Below are 23,482 nucleotides of genomic sequence, written 5' to 3' on the forward strand. Positions count from 1 at the left end.
TGGTTTCCAGTGACAAAAACCTTTGGGTTTTGTTGAACTGCTGCTGTGAGTCTTTGGTGCACACGTTGACGCACCGTCTCTTTCTCCGTGTCTGTCTTCTGGAAATCAGCCGGATGAGGTGTCACATCTGCCCAGGAAAAAAAAACAAACCCACAGCATCCGTCCTCACCAGCGAGCTGAAAGAGGAGAAGTCAGGAAAGAGGAGGAAGTAGAAAAGGAAAAATGTCTTCAAAGAAATCCCTCCTGTGAAATACTGTTTCATTGTGTTCTACTGTACTCCTGGCTTTGAACTGCTTTGGCACCTGTCACGAATACAGATGAAACGCTTCCTCTCTGCAGAGCACTTTTCCTTTCATCTCCCCCTCCTCACTTTCTTCCCCTGTTTTCCGTCTTTTGCCTCCATTTCTTCCCGAGAGGGTCTCAAACGCGGAGCCGGACAAAGCAGAATATTTTGTGAACCAGATGAAAACAAAAGCTCGCCTGCATTCCAGTGACGCGCCGCCTTCACGTTTTTGGGTAAAGCCAACCGGGCCGGCGTGTGGATTTTCCAGACCCTCTCGGCGTGGCAGCTGTGTTTTGGTTTCATGGTTTGCTCTGCTGCGTCACAGCGTGAACATTCCTGATTCATATCTCAAGCGGGGCTGTGCTTTTGGAGTTTGCATGTTTTACCCCGTTCAGCATGACGGTGGGGGCGACCTCCAGCCCTCCTGTGACCCTGAACGGGACAAAGATGATAGACCACTAGATGATAGAAAGACTGAAACAGGATTTTCTGTTTCTGGCGATTTCCATTGCACCGTCGCAGTGGCAGATTGAGAGACTGAGAGATGTAAAAGGACACAAAGAGGTAGTTTACTGAAACAAAAACCCATCAAAGAGGCGTCTGACTTTGGCACAATGTCAGTAAACAGATGAATAAAACATGGTTTGTCGTGTCAAAAAATTTTACAAACTGTGTGGAGTTCCCTTCAGCAGAAAAAACCGTTTCCCTCCTTCTGTCCACAGAAATTTAAACTCCACAAGTGCAGATCAATTTCTTTTTTCTTCTCCGTCCTCTTCCCCCATCTCTGCCCCCCATTCATCAATTTCTGGAGCTGTCTGAGACTCCAGGCAGTTAATTAAGTAGGACATTGTCGGGGGCTTGGTACAAGAGGTGGTTAAAGATGGATGTGTGGAGGCATTCATAGATGGCAGAACTGCTGCTCCATCCTCTCCTCCTCTTAACTGGTCCAGTTTCCTTTTCATTCATTGGTTGTCTTTTTTCGCTTTTTCCCTTCTCACAACAGCTGTCTCTGAAATTACCAGCTGCAATTTTCTCCCATGCACTCTTTTCTTCCTCTTCCATTTCCTCACCTCCTCTGTTTCATTCATCCAGGCTCTCTCTGCAACCTTCCTCCTGCTCTTCCCTCCTTCTGGATGAAACCTCAGATTCTTCCTGCAGTCCCCCCCCCCCCCTCCCTCTCTCGTGGTGTGTTTGTGTGTAATCAGACACACACAAGGCCGGGGCTAAGCGAGCTAATGAACAAACTCCACTATTGTGTTGAGGCCTTGGGGACCGGCTGGAGCTTCTAATGTACAGCAGCTACAGCCGGAGCGGGGAGAGCTTAGAGAGGAGAGACAACGAGACATGAAGGAGGAGGGCAAAGGTCAGCTGCATGCTGGGAATATTTAACAAAGACCGGGTCGGCGTTTTTCCACATTATTCCATGTTGTATCGTTGTTGGACCACATTCAGTTTGTTTTAGTTTTCTGTCACAAATGTGAAGCAGAACAAACAGGATTAGGTCAAAACCGGGCGCCAAGCTTGATAATCATACTTGAACTGTTTTTAGCCAACATCCCAAAACCTGTGTCGTCTTCTAGGACGTAGTTTCTGCAGAGCAGCAGGAGTTTGTTGGCAAATTCAGTTATGGGCAGAACTGTTGGCACGGTGCAACCCCGCCCCCTTTCCCATCCCCGGTCCTGAAAGCTCCCCGTTTATTTACTGTCCTGCTGGCTTACAGCCCCTCACGCCCCCATCCTAACTCTACTGGTGCAACAAAATTGGCGAGGAATGAGAACCAAGCCGTGCTTGGACCATTTTTCATTGAGCATCAGAATGGAGCGGAGCAGAGAGCTTGTAGCCCGCCCAGCGTATTTTCTGCGTCACAATTATGCTTTTCTTCAAACTGCATTTTTGTGTCACAGCATTTTGAATAAAGAACACAGAAATGCAAATTTGAGTTTAATTTTCTTTTTATTCAGTACAGACCAAAAGTTTGGACACACCTTCCCATTCATTTGAATGACTCTTGCGACTTAAGAAAAATGCTACAAGAACATGTTAAAAAAAACAAAAAACACCATTTTCTCACTTTAAATAATTTAAATAATTTAACTTTTCTGTCTGAGCTGTTTGTAGTTTACTTTGTGTGAATAAAATGATCACCTTCATATTTAAGGACAAGTTAGGTTAGCATTAATACGATCACTGGAGGAAGTCAAACTTTTTTATTCTGTTAGTTGGTCTCAATACATTTCAGTGATTTTCGATGTTTTTATTTTTTTAACTATAGGAGGGAGAAAACCTTCTTATGTCCGCAGCTGCATCCTGCTTTTGTCCACTTTGGTATTTTTGGAAATCCTCCTGAAACAGGTTTTAAAGGGCCTTCTTAAGAGTTTTGAGTTGTGTAAAAGGGATCTGGTTCCTTGTCACCACTGGAATGTTGCAGGCTGGGTGGGGCTCCACCGAACCTTAAACTGCCGTCGTTGTCACCTCCGCCCTCTCGTTCTTCCTCCACATTTCTTGTTTTTGTTGATGTGAATCGGTGACATGTCCGTGCAGGAACTCAGTAGTGACTTCATTTGGTCTGGAAATGAACAATAACACAGGAGAGATTCTTATTTTAAGCAGGCGGTCCTTTAAAAAAAAAAAATTCCTTTTTCAACAACTTGATGACCAGAACTCAAGTGAGAAGGTTGATTTACCTTTTAACCTGTACAGACACACACACACACACACACACCCACACACACACATGCATTTGCACTCATACACAAAAGCAGACTATGACAAAAACACTGGAACATGTTAGGTGACAATATAGATACAGAATTGTAATCAATGATTACTGCATATCTGTTTCATGGTGTATGATTCACATTACTGTTTTCTAAAGATAATCAATAACCATAAGCACTTGATTTTATTGTTTTTTTTTTAAATCTATGCATTTCATCATTTTTGTATTGAGTTTGACAAATCTGTGATTTTTTTTTGTATTGACTACAATCAATACTTTAAATAAACAAATCAAATCAATTTTATTAACTGCAACAAGAAGAACAAAGATGACTGAGAAACCTGAAAATCATTCATATCTATGAAGATAAATTACATTTTTGTAACTGCAATAATGACAGACACACAAAAAAAAACTGAAATATATGTTACAAAACAAGAGACAAAATGTGCAACAACACAATCCATACAATCATTTGTCTGCTCTTTGGAGAAAACCCTCAATGCTAGCTCTTCTTGTAGCCTCCTGAAGCCTTTTTCTTGTTCCTTGCTGAGGTCAGCGTGCTCACCCATCTTTCTGAATTTTGCAGGGTTGCCCCCAGATCCTGCCCTCCACCCAGATCTACATCCCGGTCGGCGTGACCAAGCCCATCCACTTAGCAGCCAAGAACCTGCCGCAGCCGCAGTCGGGACAGAGGAACTACGAGTGCGTCTTCCACATCCAGGGGGAGACCCACAGCGTTCCGGCCGTGCGCTTCAACAGCACGTCCATCCAGTGCCAGAAAACAGCGGTGAGACAGAATGTGGGGAATATGTGGAGACTCTGTCAGCTCTGCTAATGGAGGAAAACACAGCAGGTGTTGGTGGTGGATTTTCACTCATTACTGTGGAGAAAAAGAAATCATTTTTCTGAAGCCAAATGCTTTAGTGTTGGATAAGTTTGTATAATTCTGCAGAGTCCGAACATTCATTGTTGCTCCGGCCTCATTAAAACAGGCAGGTAGTGATGACACCACGCCTGCAGCTATGATCAGTCTGAGAGCCTGTAGTCCTCATGATTGATTACTTTGTGACCAAATGCTTAATAATGACTTCTATAGTTTGCAATCAGAAACTATATAATTATTCAGAAAACGGGATGTAGATTTTATTCATTTTTGTTCTAAATCATAGCACAGAGCTGTATTTTTATTAAGGATTTTTGGTTTTAGCTCAATTTTGTGTCTGTTTCAGACTTTTGACATTTCATAAATTGTGTTTTTAGGTATTAGATTTCAGCTTTTGCTGGATTAAAGTGTTGCCAAGAGGATATTGTTCATTTTCCCTGAAGATTCTCATAAGAATTTCTGTCCTGTTTTGTGTGTGAAAGGGTTTTTTGCACAGGGAGGGATGTGTGCATGCATGTGTGGATGTGTGTGTGACTTCAAACTAGCATGACAGATAAGAGGGTAGCTAGCGATGCGCTTCATCGAGGCTGAAAATGTGAAGAGGAAGTCTGTTTCTGATCCTCCTTGGAAGCGGATTGATCGTGTTTACACCTCAACTCTCTTCATACTTTTACTTCTCCTTCTCTGGAGTTCATTTTCCTCTCACTCCATTCGTCCTTCTGTCCATCATGTTCTCCTGTTGCTGACGTTCCCTCTTTCTTTCATACGCTCACTTCGGCTGCGTTGGTCCTTTCTCTGGTTCGCCGTTTTGGACAAGAGGTTTGGTGTTTCATGAGAGTTCAGCTGGTGGCACTTTAAAGACCAGCTCCCATGAAAATGGTGTTTTTGGTGTTTTGTGGCATTTTTCCACATAGTCTTCCATTTCTGTGTATGTCTATGTCCATATTGTGGTGAATTAGGAGCTGAAAAAAGATGCAGTTTGAAAAAGATGTTATTTGTGATGTAGCAAGTGAAATGGGCGGGGCCAGAAGCTCACTGCTCCGCTCCATTCTGATGCATCCACCTGCAGACAAATAGATCCATGTATGTCTTAGTTTTCCTTGTCTGAGCTGGAATCTGCATTAAAGCTGGATGGCTGGATAGCTTTCAATGTTTCACTGATAATGTTAGCTTGGGGGTGTGAGGGTAAACAGAAGGGGGGGGGGGGGGGGGTTTTCTATGTCACATGCAACTCATGAACTTCTAATAACCTTTGCCACTCTGCAGAAACTATGTCCTAGAAAAACGCCATAATCGTAATAAAAAGACCACTGGCGCTGCTTTAAAAATAGATGATGGGAGTGGGACTTTAATGCATCAAATAAACCTTTTTTTTCTAGCTTTTAGTAATTTTTCAGTTCAAAGTGAAGGCAAACCTATGACACATTAGTTATCAAGCACATTTGGCACAACAGCAGCCTCCTCTAATCCCTCCTCAACGCTATTCTTTCCGTATTGACAGGTAGTTTACAGCGTTTGGCTTAGGCTTGGCAGTTGTTTGCACAGACGCGGGTCATTATCTGGCAGAAGGCTCGTCTTTCCACTGAGATGCCTTTTTTATTGACCGTTTATTGTTGCTGCAAGGCCGCTGGTAATCTGCGGCTGAGTCCGGCTCAAAGCAAAAGCTGAACTTTTCCATTTGATGTCCAGAAAGCAGACAACATGCTAACAGTAATTAGCCTACGGCTGTCAGCACTTAGTCCTTCTTAGCAATTAGCACTGGCAGCTTGACTGCGTGGTCAGATATCGACGCTGCACGTTCATGGGAGTCTGCAAACATCCACTTTAAGATCTGGCACGCCAAAAAGATGCCAGCAAGGCATTATTCATGCAGGCTTGAGATTATGAGTTTAACTATGTGTCATAAATTATGAGAATGAGAGTCTTAATATAGTTCTAGAGCACTATTTCAAAAATAATGAGGCTTTTAAAAATTAGTTTATCCTTTTTTCTCAATTTTTTTCTCAAATTTTATTTTCTTTGAGTCTAAACTCACTCCAGAATTGTGTACAATTGGGTACAACTGTTGGTTTGTTATCCACCTGTTTATTAAATGGTAATGCACTTTTTATTTCATGATATTTTTGTATGCAAGTTTCTTTAAGGTGACATATTTCCTGGGAACAGTCTAAATCTGGACAAACGTTGTTTTGAGAGCAAATCTATGAGTCAAACGCTTTACATTTGTGTTAAATGAAATAGATGCTCAAATAGAGATGATCTCACTTGAATTGGTTTAAAAGACAAACAAATCAATGAGGATGATCATTTATTCCCAATCATGTAAGTTTCTTACATCCCATAATGGTCCAAATCACTCCAATATGGCTTCAGCATCTTAACTTTGTTGGGAAAATAAATGTGATCAACAGATTAAATCAGAAAATTTTTTTGGTCTGAGGATTCAGCTGGAGTCTGTTCCCTGATGGAAAGACATGACTCTGGCTCTTCTAGGTTTGAGGATTATTATGGTCATTTGTCGTTCTAAGGACCCCCACTTGTGGGCTATTTCAACCCTCTGACACCTGAACTTATGTCCAGCTATAAAGACAAAAAATAAACACTTAGGTTTTTGCTTTCAAATAGATTTAACTCTGTAACACGTGACATGTCACCGGCGACGTCTAAATAACAGTTTTTTAAATACAGTAAATGTTTGATCGTTTATTCAATGCGAATCCCCAGATTCTGGCTTTGCGCCGTAATACAACGCGTCAAAATCAGCTGATTTACGTGGGTTTACATGTACATATTCTACATGTTGACATTTTTATATTATATTTAGTTAGATGTGTTTTTTTGCACTGTGATTCAATTTGATTTTCCGAGTGGACAGTGACAATGAACGCATATCTAAACACTTTACTACTATGCTGTGTTGCATATCAGCAGAAAGCTGCTTTTCTCTGCTTCAAGTTTCGCTGAAATTACTTTAATTTTTGTAAATGGTTGGAAATGTATGCGAGTTTCGGTGATTAAAGGTCATAGTGGAGCATAGTGGTTTGATGTGTATTTGCATCAATAGGTGTCTCAGGGGGTTATGGCAATTCTTAAAAAACCAGAGCTTAATGAAAAAAGTTTTTCCATTAAAATTGTTGAGAAATTTAGTCCCAAAATGAGAGTAAAATCTTAGAAATCAGGCTGTTAGTTTGTTCATTTCTGTTGTAAAGTTGAATTATTATTTTTTTTTTAGCTTCAATTTGCAGCGATGTTCTCGTTCTTAGTGAAGTGACCTGGATCCAGTTAGAAAATTCAAAACAAATCCAGAAGGGAATTTGTTTTTGAGGAGGCTTCAACCCGGAAGCCAAAGCTTGCAACTCTTCGCTGCCTCTAAAACAATGAACACAGATATTGACATTAAACTGTTTGGGGGGAAAATGGGAAAACAGGTGTTAAATGTAAAAGAAAAATGAACAAAGTGACTAAAAGCTAATGGCAGTTACAGAGAATCAGATAAACTCTGGAAGTTGGCGTCTATGAGACAATTGTGAGTTAAATGATTGTGGGAGAGAGAGAGGGAGTGCTGGGATGAGGGTGTGGGGGGGGTACATATCAGCTCAGAAGTCTCTCCTGAGGCCTAAACTCATTCTCCTCTCTTTCATTCAATATCATCACACTTTCCAGAGGAGTAACTGTATCCAGAGGATAGAGACTTCCACTCAGATCAGGCTGGAACTCGCGTTTCCCATACTTTACTGTTTCTACTCCGACCGTCATAACTCGATATCCGAACGTTGTATCCACTAACAGGAGGCTGTCAATAACACTGCATATGTGCCACATAGGAAATATGATAGCGTAACTTTAGCTCCACACTAACCTCATTGAGTATTGACTAACCATACATGGTCCTGCGGGAATATTTGCGTGTAAAGTTTCTGAACGTATAGCTGATCCCAAAGGGAGGAAGGAGCCGGTGGATTGTTAGGCCTCGGAGTTGATGCTGGGTTGGAAAAAGATTTGCTTTTGCAAACAGAGATGTAGGACGAAGTAGGCCACTCTGTGTTTAAGTTGTTCAAACTTGGAAGGACGGTACTTCAGGAGATTCTAAAACTGCCTAGAGCTGTAAATTCTGCTGGGCGGAACTTTTTGTGGGGCTGTTCGTCACACAGTTTACGTTTCTGCCTTTTGATGTTGGGAACATTGCTAAAACGATTCCACTTTTCTTTTTTTCTGGAGGCCGTAAGAGCAGATGAAAGAATGACTTTGTCCAACGCACAATTAATTAAAGCTGATCCTTTTGTAAAAATGAACGTTTCTGGCTTTGGGTTGTGTCACGGAGCAGACATTTCCAGCCATCCGCGCGGCCGTATGGCAGCGCTAAGCGGTGGTCAGCAGCCCCCAAAACAACGAGCATGTGTCCAGATTGCAGCCTTGCACTTGTGTGACCCGGTCCAGACAGCTTCCTGGTGTGCGCCATCCAATCTGAGCTTGTGGTTAGGTTTCAAGGTCCAATGTGATGCTGCGCTGCTGGGCTGGGAAGTCGTGCGAAGAACGCCAAAGGGGTCATGGGAGTGAACAAACACACGAATGATCACACCTCTGGGTCGGGGAGGGTGGCTGATGGAGAACAGCTGGATATCATTCGGAGGCAAAGGTTGAGAAACTCAAACTGCTGAGGACTCCTCATTTCTGTTCCTGCTATCGCCTTTTTTGTCCTTTCTGTGCATCTCCATTTCCCTGCCCTCTTCTCCTCTTTCTCCTCCTCTCTGCTCCTCCCTAGAGGGCAGGAACGAGAGGACAGATAATATCAGCTCGGGCCATACACCATTACCTTCCGTCTGATAAACCAGTTGGCCACTCCATCACCCTCTTCCTCCCACTCCGTCACCCCGTGAGGAAGAGGAAAAGCAGACATGGGGCAGAAGAAGAAAATCTAGTTTGAACAGAGTGTGTGTGTGTGTGTGTGTGTGTGTGTGTGTGTAAAGAACGGCTGTTTGTTAAAGAAGAGAAGCGGAGTATCAGGGGTCCTGATGGCATCTAATTAAGGGAGATAAAATGATGATGAATTGCAGTCGGGCAGCAGAGACCAACACCGGCATGTCTGTACGCACGCAAACTCACATACAGCAGGACAGTAGAAGAAAAAATCCTCCTGACACATTTGGAAAAAGGTGGAGTCAGAAATGGGAGCATAAAGAAAAAGAGGAATGAAGCTGAAAGATGGATGAGCAGGAAGAGTGAAATGAGGCTGAACTGAACCTGTGCGGAGAGTTTGATTACAGGAGGAAAGGGCAAGTAAGGACGATGGGGAGGAGGAAGCTGAATGGATAGATGAAGGCGGGAACGGAAAGCTTAACAAACCAGAGATGATGCTCATCATGTCTGCAGGGACAGCAGTCAACTCGGAGCACGCTGGTCACACAGCAAACATGCCTTCCTGGGGGGGGCGTCTGAGGCCCAGACTATGAGGTCAAATGAGGATCAGCTTAAAAGGAAGAAAAAAACAGATTGAAAGATTTGAAAACCTTTATAAACTTAAAAGTACTTGTACTCATTATGAACTCAAAATTACATTTTTAAATTTGAAAAAAAAAAGTCTGAAGAAATACTGAAAACTTTGATAAAATAGAAAAAGAAATCAAAGTAAAAAGTTCGTCTATGAATCTCAGATACTGACCGTATCTCAGAACTGGACTGAGTGGCCCCGCCTCCCCTGGCATTCCAAACAGGAAGTACCCATTGACTCCAGGAAGCCATAATAACCATCTTTTTTGATAATCCTGATTTTTCTCACATTATATTTTTTTAATTGTTCAAGTTATTTAAGTGATAAACTTTTTGATGTTTTCAGCCTCTCGGGCAGGTAAAGAGCAGAACTCCCACAATCCCATCCTGGATAAATGAGACCTAATTGCATCTCAGCCGTCTCGCCCCACTTTAACAATCTCCTCCTCATTGTTGCTAACCTTTACTTTACATATTGTAATAGAGCTGCACATTTCCACTCTTTTGTGAGTATTTAAGGAAATGTTCCTCAGGATGGGATTATTTGCACTTTGTCAGGGGCTGTTACATGGATTTTCTTTTGTGTTTTTTTTTTGCAGTGGAACATCGATTAGGAGCAGGATCAGAGCTGATCACTTTGAGATTTGTTTTTAATTCTCCTGGCTGAAGAAAACCTCTGTCTTTTTCTTAAAGAGATTGTTGGGTTCTCCACTTTGATTTCTCAGGGAAACATATGTTTCTTCCAGTTTTTCATGTAAGGCAGAATTCCAGTTTTTTGTGTCTGTGAAGGGAAGTCCTCCAGTAAAAGGAAAGCCTTCAAAGGAAAAAGGGGAGATTGACAGAAGAGGAAAACGCAGACATTTCTGCAACCCTTTTGTCCTGGCAGAGGTCCAGTAAGCTTACACCAGCTTAATGTGTTGGCTGAAAAATGAAACATCGACTATGACAGCACCATTTTCTCTCCAGCCAGCATTTTTCTCCTTTTTTCCCTCATTCCATTAGTGAAGAAAAGTGTTTTGTGGATCGTTTCTCTGTGTAAAAACAAAGAAAAAAAGAGAAGCTGAGTAACTGCTGTGCTCCAATCCTGTTAGCAGTAGCGATTAGCGCTGGTTAACAGGCCTTTATTATGGGTGGAGTTAACTTCCAAGGAGCCGGACCGCACACAGAGCACACTCACTCTTATAGGGACGGAGCATCAGTCTGTGAAAGGTCACCGTTTCCTCACAGCAGCATGTCCCTCTGCCAAAAGAACTGATGTTAGTCATGAAGTCGGTGACGGTCCTCTCGCTCACACACTTTCGATTAAATCTACTTCATAAACATAGTTTCCCACGGCAGGCGAGAGCTCTCCTCTTTGTGACGGAGCGTCTGTGGTGCAGAGAAGGCCAGACTGCAGCTCCAAACCGCCAACGGTCAGACTTTAAACCTGGTTTTGGTTGCTCCGTACATTTACGCACTTTGAGGAAAATGCAGCAGCTCCATATCAAATCTACTGTAGCACAAAAACAGTGATGCGGTGCATTTCTGCAGTGCACTAGGCTTCTGTCTTTGAGTCCACATGTCATATATTAATGAGACTGCATCCTCTGCAGAGCTTTGGAAGTTTTCTGTGTTCAGCATTAGCTAAAACCTTTACTGCTAAAGTCCCACTTCAATCATCTATTGATTGATTTTCAAAGTGGTCCCAGCATTCTTTTAATAAAAGTGGTGCCATTCTGGCCAAAATAATTTTTTTTTTTTTAAAACTGTCGTTTTCTACGACATAGTTTCTGCAGAGCGGCAGGATATCATCAGAATTTTGCCTCCAAGTTATAGGCGGGATTGTAGCTGCTAAGGCAACACGCCCTCCTACCCTCCCCATTGTTTACGTGCTCTCCTGCTAGCTTACAGCCCCAAGCTAACATTACCGGTGCAACACAAATGGTGAAGAATATCGGAGCAATCCAGCCGCACAGTTTAGATCCAGGTTCCAGCTCAAACGAGGAAAAACAAAGACGCTCATGGATCTGTTTGTCTGCCTGCATCAGAATGGAGCAGGGAACTTGTGACCCACCAAACGTGTTTTCAACGTCACAAATACCATCTTTTTCAAACTGCATTCTTTTCTGCTCCGTCTGATTCACAACGATTCACATCAAGAAATAGTCAAAAGTGCAAATGTAAGCTTAATTTTCTTCAGATGTGTCCTCCATCATCAAAAAAATGGGACAAGAACATGTTAAAAACACCATTTTCATTGGAGTGACTTGGATTCCTTTTCTGATCTCTTCTTTTCAAAACAAACGCGTGACGCCATGCTTTAGTCCTCCAGAGCAGACATGGTTCCTCTGTGCTGCTGTTGTACAGTTAATTTAGCGCTCACGCTCGCTCCTATTCCCCAAACCAGGAATTGTGCAACAGTGCTGTTTCAGTATGAAAATTTAATAAGCTTCTGGTGTGATGAGAAAAGATGAGCGTTGGATCATAACCTCACTCTTCCAGTTCCTCCCCCAGCCTCTGCTGCCCATTAAACATGTACGTGCACACTTCTAGCAGACTAAATATTCATGCTTCCATCCAGGGAACCGGCCGCTATCCTATTGTCTCTCGTGTTGACACGTGACCCCCCCATCTGAAGATCAATTTACAAACACAGACACATGCCTGTAACATGGATTACAGCGTAAAGGGCAGGAAGGGTAGTTCCAGCTGTTGACACAGGCACACCCCCCACCTGTGAGTGACGGGCACAGTCAGGCGGTCCGCGTTCAGCCGTCATCTTCTACTTGAACAGACAGAATTGGCCGTGTGATTTGAGGAGGAGGGGAGGGGGATCATGACCGTGTTCTGATTCACCAATCATCTTAAATGTAGAGGCGGAGCTGAAAGGCCGCACGACCTCTCGCCCTTTACTGCGGCAGGTCTTCTGTCCTGAGGGGATCTGACAGAGCGGACATATTTAATGGCTGGAAAGTTCCGATCCAGTTGTACGGAGCCGTTGGACCCGTTTGGCATCAGATAACTGCTGGAAAACCAGGTTGCCATTCTGCTCCTTGATGGACTTGATACACTGAGACATTTAAGGTCTTGACTGAAATTAAACCAACTACAATCTGTGCAGGAAAAAGTGGATATTTACTTATTTCAACAGCGCAGCAGAAGTTCCAATAGTGAATCATCTACAAACCACTCAGAAATGAGTCTGCTCACGTTAGATACACTCTCCAATCTCCAAAGAAAAGCAATAATCTCCCTGGAAACATCTGCTGCCTGGATCTACGTTTTTAAACCGTTGTTTTATCGTGAAAAACAAAGTCGGCCAACAGTTTGGCAACATTAAATGAGTTTGAGTTTTTGGTATTGAGCTGAACATTTCAATATGGAGTGATCTTCGGAATTCGAGGAAAGATTTATCTGTTTTCTAGAAAATGTAAATGTCCATAATCATCGGTGGTTCGGCTGTGTGTTGATGCTGTGTTGCTATCGGACCATAGATGAATAAACCCCAGAGTCTAGACTCTAGTGGTGCTTGGAGGCCAGACAATGACAAAGGATCGGTCCAAGTAGAGGAAGGAGTGGAAGTGGGCGGAGACATGGATTTAAAGGCGAAACTATGACTGTGATTGGCTGAGGAGAAAGGTGGACTAATTAGCTATTGGTCTAAAGTAAAGAACCAAATGGCTAATGATGAGTAGAGTCCCGTAACAACCCAGTATTCCTGGACGTTCGGTAGATCTCCCTTATTCATACTGCACCAAAGGTTTACTTTAAGCTTCTTCAAATCATTCATGTCCACCAACAGTAATCTATAGAGATCCTTCAAATTCAACTTTATTTTTGAGAGGACTGTTTCTGCAGGGCTCCTCAGACTGTTTTACATATATATAAATAAATACATAAATAAACAATGTAATACAATAATCATAGAAATAATCAGAATCATGACAGTCCATAAAATCAGTTTTTCAAAAACCAACATAATGAAGTGTAAACCCGCTTAAAAGCTAAGCCAAGAAGTTACTTTCTAAGCCTTTTGTCTGAAACCTCTACAGTAGTTGAAGTCCTCACATCCTCAGGTCTCAGTCACATGACCCAACTGTCAGTTTTTATTGGCCATTTTGTTGGTTTTTGGTTATTAATGGATACACTTATGTTTGACACTCCCTTTGAATATCTGTCAAATGAGTAGATATTGAAGGACCAACAAACCAGACGGTCAAACTCGCGCTTGTGGTGTTTTAATAAACCATCCTGATGTTTTAGGCTTACTTTGGTCGTTTCCCATCTGCCTTCACTACATTCCACTCTGTGTCACTGATGACTGTTTGATGGATACGATGTGGAATGTGTGGGGTGATTGTGCAGGAAGGCTTAGCAACAGTTGTGTTGCCCGGAGGCAGAGCTGCGCTCTCTTTGTCGCTGTGGACATCGTGCACTCATTCAGAGTCTATGATTCTATGAGCCTCCTTAGTAGCAGCTTTATCTCAGCGACATCTCTGCGTTTTATCCCCTGGTGTCCCATCTTTATCTTTCTTTTGTTGCCACTCCTTCTTTCTCTCATCTCCCTCTCTGGCGTTTCTTGGTCGCCCTTGTCTTGCGTGATCAGTCGCACTCAGACTGAGTACGCTCTCGCCGCAGTGAAGAGAATCCCTGTTGTTCCCAGGCAGACTGGGTGGTCTGTTGGTGGCGAGGGAAGGACGGCGGCTGGGAGATGTTGAAGTAGTCCATATGCTGGAGCTTCAGAGAAGAAGTGATGGCTGCTGGCCTTCATGTGCTGGTTGAGTGCTTTATGGTCCCGCATGTGTTTTTGTTTATCATTTTTATTTTTCCATACAGAGAAGCCTCTGACGGATTTGCCGGCGTGGTTTTTGTGGAAACTGCCCCGGTTGCAGGAGGCATATTTGTAGTAACTCTGAGGATGTGCAATGGGAGGGGGGGGGGCGGTCTGCAGTGGCGGTTTTTGATATGGGCGATGTGGGCGGTCGCCCAGGGCGGCAATACATAGGGGGCGGCATTTGCCGTGCCTGAGGCGTTACACATAATGTGCTACATACTATATTCAAAGAGGAAGCTTAGAGCTTTTAATTTGAAAATGCTTCAGCAACCGACGCTTAATGCTGTTAGTTTGACACATCAGACTCTTAAGAATGTCTTCCTCCTATTTGCTCTTCACACTTATGGTGCAAAAAAAAAAAAAGAATACCTCAGAGTGAAACAACGTAAAACAGGCACATGAAAAGGAATTAGGCAGAACAAACATCCGTGCTCAAGCCAATTTCGAAGAAAGCAGGCAATGGAGATTATTTCCCACAATTCTTTGCTCCGACACAGCAGACCCGATGCGCACGTGACCACCGCCCTCTGCTGCAAGACGCTTGCGGCCACACCTCTTTGCGGTAGTCTTTGGAACATAAGTCAAAAAACTCGAGAGGGGAGCGCAACTCGCCGGTGGCTGGGTGAATCACACTAACAGGTGATTGTCAGATAGAAAAGGACTCCCAATCAACTCTGAGCCGCAGCTGCGCCTCCCGTCATAGAGACGGAGCCGCGTGTGTCAGAGGGAAAGGGAGAGGGAGGGGGAGGGGGAGGGGGGATGAGCGCAGACCATTTTTTTAGGATTGAGTTTTTTTGGAGGATTTCTGCTGTTGGTGTTGCACAAATTTAGGGAAATGCCAAATATTTTTGGAGTAATCCCACTGATGAGTTCTAAGATTTAGTCTTTAATGTTTTATAAGACCTAAACATATTAATCACAATAAGTTTTATTTTTTAGATCTAATCCCTCTGATATGTTTCACAAAGACACACACAGGACGTCACACATTAAGAAATTATTGCTAAAAATGAAGCAGGAGTCCAGCTCTAAAAAAAAATTCTCTAAAAAATGATGAAAGAGCAACAAAAATGGAATTATTTGATATATAATTTCTTATTAATATTTCCAGGCTTTCTTTGTTTTGTCCTGCAGCATGTTCATATTTGTATAATTTTGACAGAATATATTTATATGGAGAACAAAATATTACAAGTTATTTAAGGTTTAACTTGAGTTATTCTGGATTAATGTTCCTGTTTTTATTCATATTTATGTTCAAAAATTTCAGTTTAAAAAGTTTAAAAGTTTAGCTTTAGTGTGTTCAGTAAATGTTTATCTTCTTCGGCCCAAAACCTTAAGCGTGTTTTTAACTTAGGCCTCTGTGTGACTGAGTTTGACCCCCCTGTAATACGAGTCTAGAAAATTCATGCATTTTTTGAGTAAATTGGCTAAATAGAAGATAGGGAACACAACAGGATGTTGTCAAATTTTGTATGTGTGCGGGGGGGGGGGGCGCTGGTGGGGTTACTCGCCCAGGGAGTAAGTTAGTGTAGAACCGCCACTGGCGGTCTGCTTCATATTTCCTGGTTTGGCTGCTTTGGAGGATTGAGGCAGAGGAGCTGAGATTGATAGAGGAAGAGCTGTGTGCAGAGGGAATAATGAGAGGGGTGGGGATAGGCAGAGAGGCAGAGGGATGTGTGAAAAGACCAAGGCAGACATGTCAGAGAACAAATTGAAAATGCCAATTTCACTTTAGCCCCCACCAGCTCAGGAGCACATAGCTCAGCCCTGGACTCTTATTCCATGTGTAAATGAATGGTGTCCACAGAATAACACACAATCACCTCTCTCCATCCGTCTTGGCCTCACGATATCTCCTTCACCCCCGCTGCTGGATAACCTGCCCTCCACCCCTCCCTGCTGCTGGCTGTGTCGGTCCTCCTCCCACCACCTCCTCTTTGATTTCACTTCATCTCTGTGCTTCCAATCCCTCCAGAAGATTTTCTGCCGTTTAGCTCACCTTCCGCTTTGCAATCCGGGGGGTGGGGGGTAATTCAATCATCTCAGCGCTCTATGTTTTAGTAAAGGTTAAAGTCGAGCTATGCACACATCAGCATTACGTAACAGATATCTATTTGAGTGCACCGCTTGTGGGGGTCCTCTTTGGTTGGGCTGTTGAATAAGTTAGGGCGCTAAAATGAGCCCGGTTTAGGAAGAACTAGAAGGTGGGACTTCCCGGATGCACCGAGACGTCTCTGTTTTTTTAAGTTTCCTTTAACCTTCAGGGTCTACTAAATGCAAATCATCCCATCAGAGAAGCAAAGAAAGAATTCATCAGCCACTCGCACATGCTGTGTCCTCTCATTTCCTTATCTTGTCTGTGCACACGTCTCAGGTCTTTCCCCCCTGAAATACTACAAAAAAACCTATTATTACAGATGTCTAGATAAATCCCCGAGTGTTGCAGTGAAGTAGGTAATATCACATCGTGGTGAAGTTGTTTCTGGATGGAATCTGTGAGGGTCCCATAGCCTCGGGTCCGGGCTGTCGCATTGGATTTTATCATCACTCTACTACAAGGGAAGAGTGCTGCTGTCTCTCACCCCAAGGCCACAGAAGATACTGACCACATCGGGGGTGGGGGTGGGGGGTGGGGGGGGGGGGGGAGTGACGGAGCCCCCTTTGACTGACAGGGCTATTAGTTCACGCCCCAGCCATTTTAGCCACCGGCCCTCACGTTGGCAGCATGGCCCAAACTAGCATACAAAGCAAACAAGTGGGTAATAATGCAAAGAATGAGCATTTTCACGCATGGCCGCTGCAGGAGGGGGTGCAAACTTCAGAGCCGGGCTTGGCTCTGCGAGGATAAGCGACTCTGATAATGAATTCGTTGTGAGGTGTCTCCCAGGAGCCCTTTCTGTCGCCTTTTGGGTAAACGCCTTCACATCACCGCTTTTGGAGCTTGTTGTCTCATTTACAGCGAATCCATAAAACGGATTATGTCGACGACGAGTCAATTACATTTCAACCCTTATGAGTTCAGGATGCAAAAAATAAAATTAGATGAGTATATTATTGTTGAAGATATATTATGCTTTTCATTCATCATCGGAATGGAATGAGTCGTGCGGGGATGAGGTTCCCAATCTTTTAATCAAGTCTGTGCTCTGCCAGGCAGCAGCGGATGCTCCGTGTGTAAAAATCACAATATAGTCTGTCTCTCATCATTCATTTTTATGATCCTCTGGCTGTTTGAGAAGCTCGGCGTCAGATATTACAACCAACTCTGCTCAGCTTTCTGAGGGTTTTTTCCTGTTTTTCATAATTCCTCATACAGATTTTAATTAAACTGTTTGAGAAACTTTGAGTGTAAACTGAGATGTTCTCTTCTATTCTAGTACAATTACGAGGGCGATGACATCAGCGACCTGCCGGTGGATCTGTCTGTGATGTGGAATGGAAAATTTGTCATCGACAACCCACTCAACATTAAAGGTGAGTTATTATTCATTATTAAAGTTTACAGTGCAGCAGCTTAAGCTCTAATATTTTCCTCAAAACCTAAAGAAGAGCTCTAATAAAGGAAATAAAACACGTCACCCCAGAGGAAAAGATTTCATCTGATTTGTCATATATTTTTCACAGTTTGACTCCAGTTAGTCTATCTTTTAGAAATATTTCATATTTTCAATCCCATCAAAAACATGCCGCTTCTTTAAAAAAATGCAAATTATGCACTCATAAAGGTAATATTTCTTGTGCCAATTGCACATTTTATGTAACTGTCACTTTCCTTTGTTACTGGTAACTACAACATTTGGTTTAACCCTGGAGAACCCAACAACAATTTTCTTTTTTCAATTTTGTTTATTTAAATCACAAATTCAAATTCATGCATTTAAATTTTTCTTTGTTTTTAAAAAGGGTCAAATTTCACCCTGTGGGTTCTCCGGGGTTAATATTTTGGGTACAGGGATGTTCGCTTGAAGCCCAAAACACTAAAACAGCTGGGTAAATGTAAATATTGTACATGATTTGACTTTAACAGTCCTTAACTATAAAAACACTGAGGCTATGCTCCAATTCCCTCACTACTTCTAACCCCTAAAAGTCTACAGGGGACGGGACTTTCCAGTGCTCTGGACTTCAACGTCTTTGTTTTTTTAACGTTAAATATAACACCAATTAGCATTTTATGAAAACTATTTATGAATCCAGTGTTCTGATGATAAAAGATTGTATGATTTATATAAAAAAAAACATTAAAATACCTTTTTTCCCCTCTGTTTTCAAACACAATGCATTGTCCTCTATATTCGCTAATCAATGCACACTAGTTTTTTCCCAGAGACTTCTGGGAAATTTCCCGTTTGGAGCCTGTTTAACCTGCGCTAGCGCTGACCCCTGTGTCGTGATTTAGATGTGCGTTCCGACTTATCGCTCTACTGTGTGTCAGAGACGATGAGGCCGTGTGTGTTGGATGTCGTCTCTGCTACAACAGTCTTTGGAGTTTATTGAGGCTGGTCCTTCACAGTGGGGTGGGGGGCTGTAACATACACCCCTGCAGTGAGGTCACCAAACCAGCGAGCACTGGGGGTTTATGTTGTGTGCTGCTGGTTTGAGTGAGGATCTGGGGTTGGCGTTTAGTCCTTCCACATTAGAAAATGAAAGGTGGATTGTTAAGAAGTGATTATAGCAATTTGTCAGTAATGGAAGTCACTTTGTGTATTGATCACTTCATTTAGGCTAAATGTTTGCTGCAAGCTGCTGCCGTCTCATGTTTCATATATTTTTCGAGCTGCCGGCTGTGACTGATGTCATATGGATGTGTTGGTAACATATGCGCCGCACAGCCCAATGCAGACTCGCAATATCAGCATCACCGCGTCAGTGTCTGAGCGCGGCGTGTTATCTCAAATGTGAAGATCCTGAAGTGCATCCAGGGGTGACTTACAAAGTCGCCCACCAACCCTCGCAGTTTCTCAATGATCATAATCATCTGATGGAATGTGAGCAATGTTCACTCGACGTAAATACTGATAAGTTCATGTAATTAGAGGAAAATCGTTTAGCTGCCAGTAATTGGTAGAGAGTTTCTTTGGAGCCGCTCCATGACCAATGGGATTTGTGGATGAAGTAGCAGAGAAGAGAAAAGCTTAGCTGAACTATTCCTGGGGCCTTTGAGAAACAGAGACTCAGCTGCAATTTGGAAGCCCTGCAGAGATTTTAGGTGAATATGGCAAATTTAAATCAACTTTGATTAAAAAAAAAAGTGTTCACGATGCTCTTAGCTAAAACAAAGGTCTGTCCTGTGATCACAGCAAACCACAAAGGCCCTCATTCTTTCAATTCTGCTCTTCTTCTCCACAGCTCACCTGTACAAGTGCGACGCATTAAGAAAAAGCTGTGGGATGTGCTTGAAGGCCAACCCCAGGTTTGAGTGTGGTTGGTGCGCAGCAGAGAAGAAGTGCTCACTGAGACAGGAGTGTACCCCCCCAGAAACTACCTGGATGCATGCTACCACTGGAAACACTCGTTGTATACACCCCAAAATCACAAAGGTAAGCCTTTTTTTTTAAGCAGAACATTTCCTATTAAAAAACTGTGTCAAAAGTTTTCGTTAAACCAGCCTTTGATAATATTTTACCTAGTTAAAAAACAATAAGAACTAGCAGCATAGCACTTTACAGAATGAGCAACGTCTAGATTGTTTCTGAAACCCGCATTCATTTTTGTGTTGTGTATCTCCGGGCACTTTATCACAGTTGTTTTGCCCAGCAAAACAAAAAAACGAAAGAAAGAAAACTGATGCCAAGTGGGACTCAGACCTTAAGAATTCCTGCTCTTCTTACCAAGCAGCAGGTGCTGCTGTTGACCCCTCCCTCATCCCAAAGCACAGAGCACTTCCTCTACAGCCTCCCTTCTTATCTGCATTTGGTTTTAGAAGGTTAAAGTCCCATCAGTTGTCTCTAGCAATGCAACAATAAACTTTCCCTATGGTTCAGTTGAAACCTTGAGTTTTGGGTCACATTTTTTTCTTTTTCTTTTGGTTTGATGTAAGATTTGTGGATTACAAAACAACAGCAAAACACAAAAAAATCAGATTTTGCAAAAAACTTAGCTGAAAAGCAACAATGAAGAAAACTTATATCAAGCCTGGTGTAATGTAATGAAACAATAAATCCTTCTCAAATTTAGCTCAACACGGGTTTCACCCTTTCAACATAAGTATACTGGAATGCAGAAGAGATGCAAGAATTCACTGAACCCGCGATTCGGTTCAACAGTGTAACATACAGTTTGGTTTTTGGTAGACAAGTGTGGCAGCTAGGTGTGTGAAATTTGTTCCCCGCATTTGACCGTCCCCTGGGGGAGCGATGAGCTGCAGACACAAGTGCACTGAGGAACCATTTGGTGGTCCAACCCCCCAATTCAACCCCTTAGTGCCAATGTCAACCAGGGTTCAGTTTTAAGTCTCTGGCCTTACTCAACTGGGGATTTGAACCCACAACCTACCAGTCTCAGGCTGGACACTCTTCCACTAGGTCACCGAGTTGGTAGAAGCAGCAACTCATCATCGTTTGCATTTTTTTGTGGTTTAAATATGACGGCTCCTCCAAAGTGGTTTGCCCTTTTGCTGCATGAGCACTGCCATGAGGGCAGAAGTTGTGGTTGTTTTTTTGGTCAGGGGCATTTGAGTACAAGTTCTCACCACGCCAACGAGTCAAACCAGACACAGATGGACCGAGCAGAGGAGGCCGTTCACTCACACCAAGACAGAGACGAGATAACCCAAGACGCCGGCACACACTGATCCACACACCTGAAGAGGCGAAGTGGTGCTCGTCTGGCGTGTGAAGGAAAAAGGAGCAGAAAATGGAGCTTGTTCTGCTCCACCGCGGCCGCCTGCTGTGCGCTCGTGCGGCAGATGACCGGCTGGGTGAGCGAAGGTTTCTAAACACCACGGTGGAACCATCTGTTGCCTCCAGAAACCACGGCGGTGGTCTTCCTCTGACTTTGACCCAAGTGTCTGTACCGCAGCTTACCGCTGGGACTGACATGGATGGACAGCAGTGTGGGACCAAAGCACACGTCTTCCAGGCCCTTCATCGTCACCATCATCCTCAGCTCCAGCTGTCCCATTTTTCTTTAAACCCAAATGTTTGATGGATTCTCTGTACATCTGGAGCCCTCCTTGTTTGGGGGTTTGAATCCTTCACGGAGATGCTGGAGAACGTGGCACATAAATGAATCTGTAGGCTGATGCTCCTTCCTTCTCGCTGCTGCGATCGGTTTTTGAAACGAGCATGCAGTCAATTTGGTTGCATTTGGGAAAGAGTTTTGGTGGAGGCACGGGGGGGGTTAATCCTGCCTTTGGGGTAAGATGTTGGTGGCAGACGGAACAGAGGAGGAGAGCTTCAAAGCCAGCAGGAGAGGAAAGGTGTGGCGGTTTAAGAATGCCGGAGAGGAGACAAAGGAAACCAGAGAAGTGGAAGTATGTTATCACCAAGCTCTGCCGCACCTTTTCCCTCCACCTTTGACATTTACAGTGTGACATTTAATGCCAAAAGAACATCTGCAGATGACAAAGACCATCTCTTCCTTTTCGTCTGCCATTTGATTCTTTGTCCAAAAGAGCTTCACATCCACTGCACAAAATGAATCTCATTTCCCTTCCTAATTCTTGGTTTGTCAAACCCCTATAACCCTTTTTTTCCCCCGGTGATTTTTGTTGGATTTATTCCTGCCGCTCCGTTTATTCGTGCGCCTGTGTGGCCTTCAGCTTATGGATCAGCCCCCTACTTTGATCAGATGGGGAGAATATGCACATCCCAGAAGGATCTCACACACACACAGCACTTTAAATACTGTTCAACCTTCACACAGCTGACCGCAGCCATGAGTGCGGCCTGTGTTGAGCCACTTTTCCGTGGTTTCCGGGTGTGCTGTAGGCGCTCTGATGGCGCTCTGCTGTGTACAGTTGGGTGTAGTTGCACTAACTGCTCTGGCTCCTGAGTGCTGCTCTCCAAACACAGCAGTTAATGTTCTACTTGCACAACTGTTCTAGAATGAGGCTCTTAGGCGGCTGAAGTGCTTTCTTTTACTGTTGTGCTTTGCTGCTCGATCCTTCTGTGTGCGTGAGCGCACACATGAGCTAAACACACCCTGATAAGCTCTTTTTGGGATGCGTGCAGACAGAAAAACATACTTTGGGTTATGCCTTAGTCACAGCTGCTCTTTACAGGTGCATATGGTTGAAAAATTGGTACGCAGGAGGCAACAAGCCTTCAAGACTCAATTCGATCATCTTCTGATCCATTTTCAAAGTGTTCCCAGTGGTGTCTGCAGAAATAATGCCCCATGCCAGCTCTAAGTTGTGGGTGGGATCATTGGCGCAGAGTAAGCCCACCCCCACTTCGCATCATCCATCTGTTTACATCTGTATGGAGACTCCACCATCCAACGGAGGGCTGTACACATGATACGTGTGCCCCACCTTTGGTTCAGCATGACTGTTAGAAATGATGAATAAGACAGTGTAGTTTGAGCGGACGACATACGTGTGTCTTACAGGCACTTGTGTATCATGCGCACACCCCGTGCATCACATGCACTCCCCGTGCGTGCTGCGGTCAGTAAGAAGCCAGTACTCGCACCTTACTAACGACAAGAGTAAGAGTAAGGTCGACTGCATCACCCGAATGTCAATTAGTGCATGTAAGATCCAATATCCCTACAAATACTTCGTGATAGACTTACCACACACAGGAAAATGGTACGTTCCATTTGAACGACATCCCTTAAGGTGGCCGTACGAGCCTCAGAGGAACTGAAAGACACACCTGGACTTCCCTAACGATGCAGCCGCTCCTCTTCACGATCCTCCACGGACCCAGACAAAACAAAAACCTGCAGCCGTCTCCAGTTCTCACCCAGACACCATGGCCTCCGTGTCACTGTACCGCACACGGATGCTGCTGGACCCTCGTCATCCATCATCTCCCGCCTGAACTCTCCTATGGGGCAGGGAAAGCTTTTCAGCCAGCCCTCAGAAACCAATTAAGAGAGTGACGGTTATGCCAGTGTGGGGGTGGGAATGGAGGCCACTTTCTACTCTTGAATGCAACACACTTTTTCATTTATTTATCATCTATTGTAGTGAGGAGATTGGAATAGGAAATAAATTACACATTTGGGAAACAAAATAAAACATTTTTTCTTTAAAACGCCCAACAATTTGCTTCATTCTGTCATATAAACGTATTTATTCCAGTTCTGCCATAATGTTCTGTGAATCTTTATTCCTTTTCT

The 23,482-nt window shown here is 43.5% G+C and overlaps 1 protein-coding gene across 4 annotated transcripts in view; it reads left to right on the top strand.

The window, feature by feature from the left end:
• LOC101175150 (plexin-A1) overlaps nucleotides 1-23,482 on the top strand; it is a 187,179-nt gene that overhangs the window by 126,111 nt on the left and 37,586 nt on the right. For all 4 annotated transcript variants that reach the window (XM_011475605.3, XM_011475607.3, XM_011475606.3 and 1 more), the window contains exons 10-12: nucleotides 3,592-3,792; nucleotides 17,569-17,665; nucleotides 19,541-19,731. In XM_011475605.3, coding sequence (XP_011473907.1) covers nucleotides 3,592-3,792; nucleotides 17,569-17,665; nucleotides 19,541-19,731 — 489 coding nt within the window. The remainder of the gene's footprint in view (nucleotides 1-3,591; nucleotides 3,793-17,568; nucleotides 17,666-19,540; nucleotides 19,732-23,482) is intronic.

The sequence above is a fragment of the Oryzias latipes genome, chromosome 5, assembly GCF_002234675.1.
Source record: "Oryzias latipes chromosome 5, ASM223467v1".
Classification (NCBI taxonomy): domain Eukaryota; kingdom Metazoa; phylum Chordata; class Actinopteri; order Beloniformes; family Adrianichthyidae; genus Oryzias; species Oryzias latipes.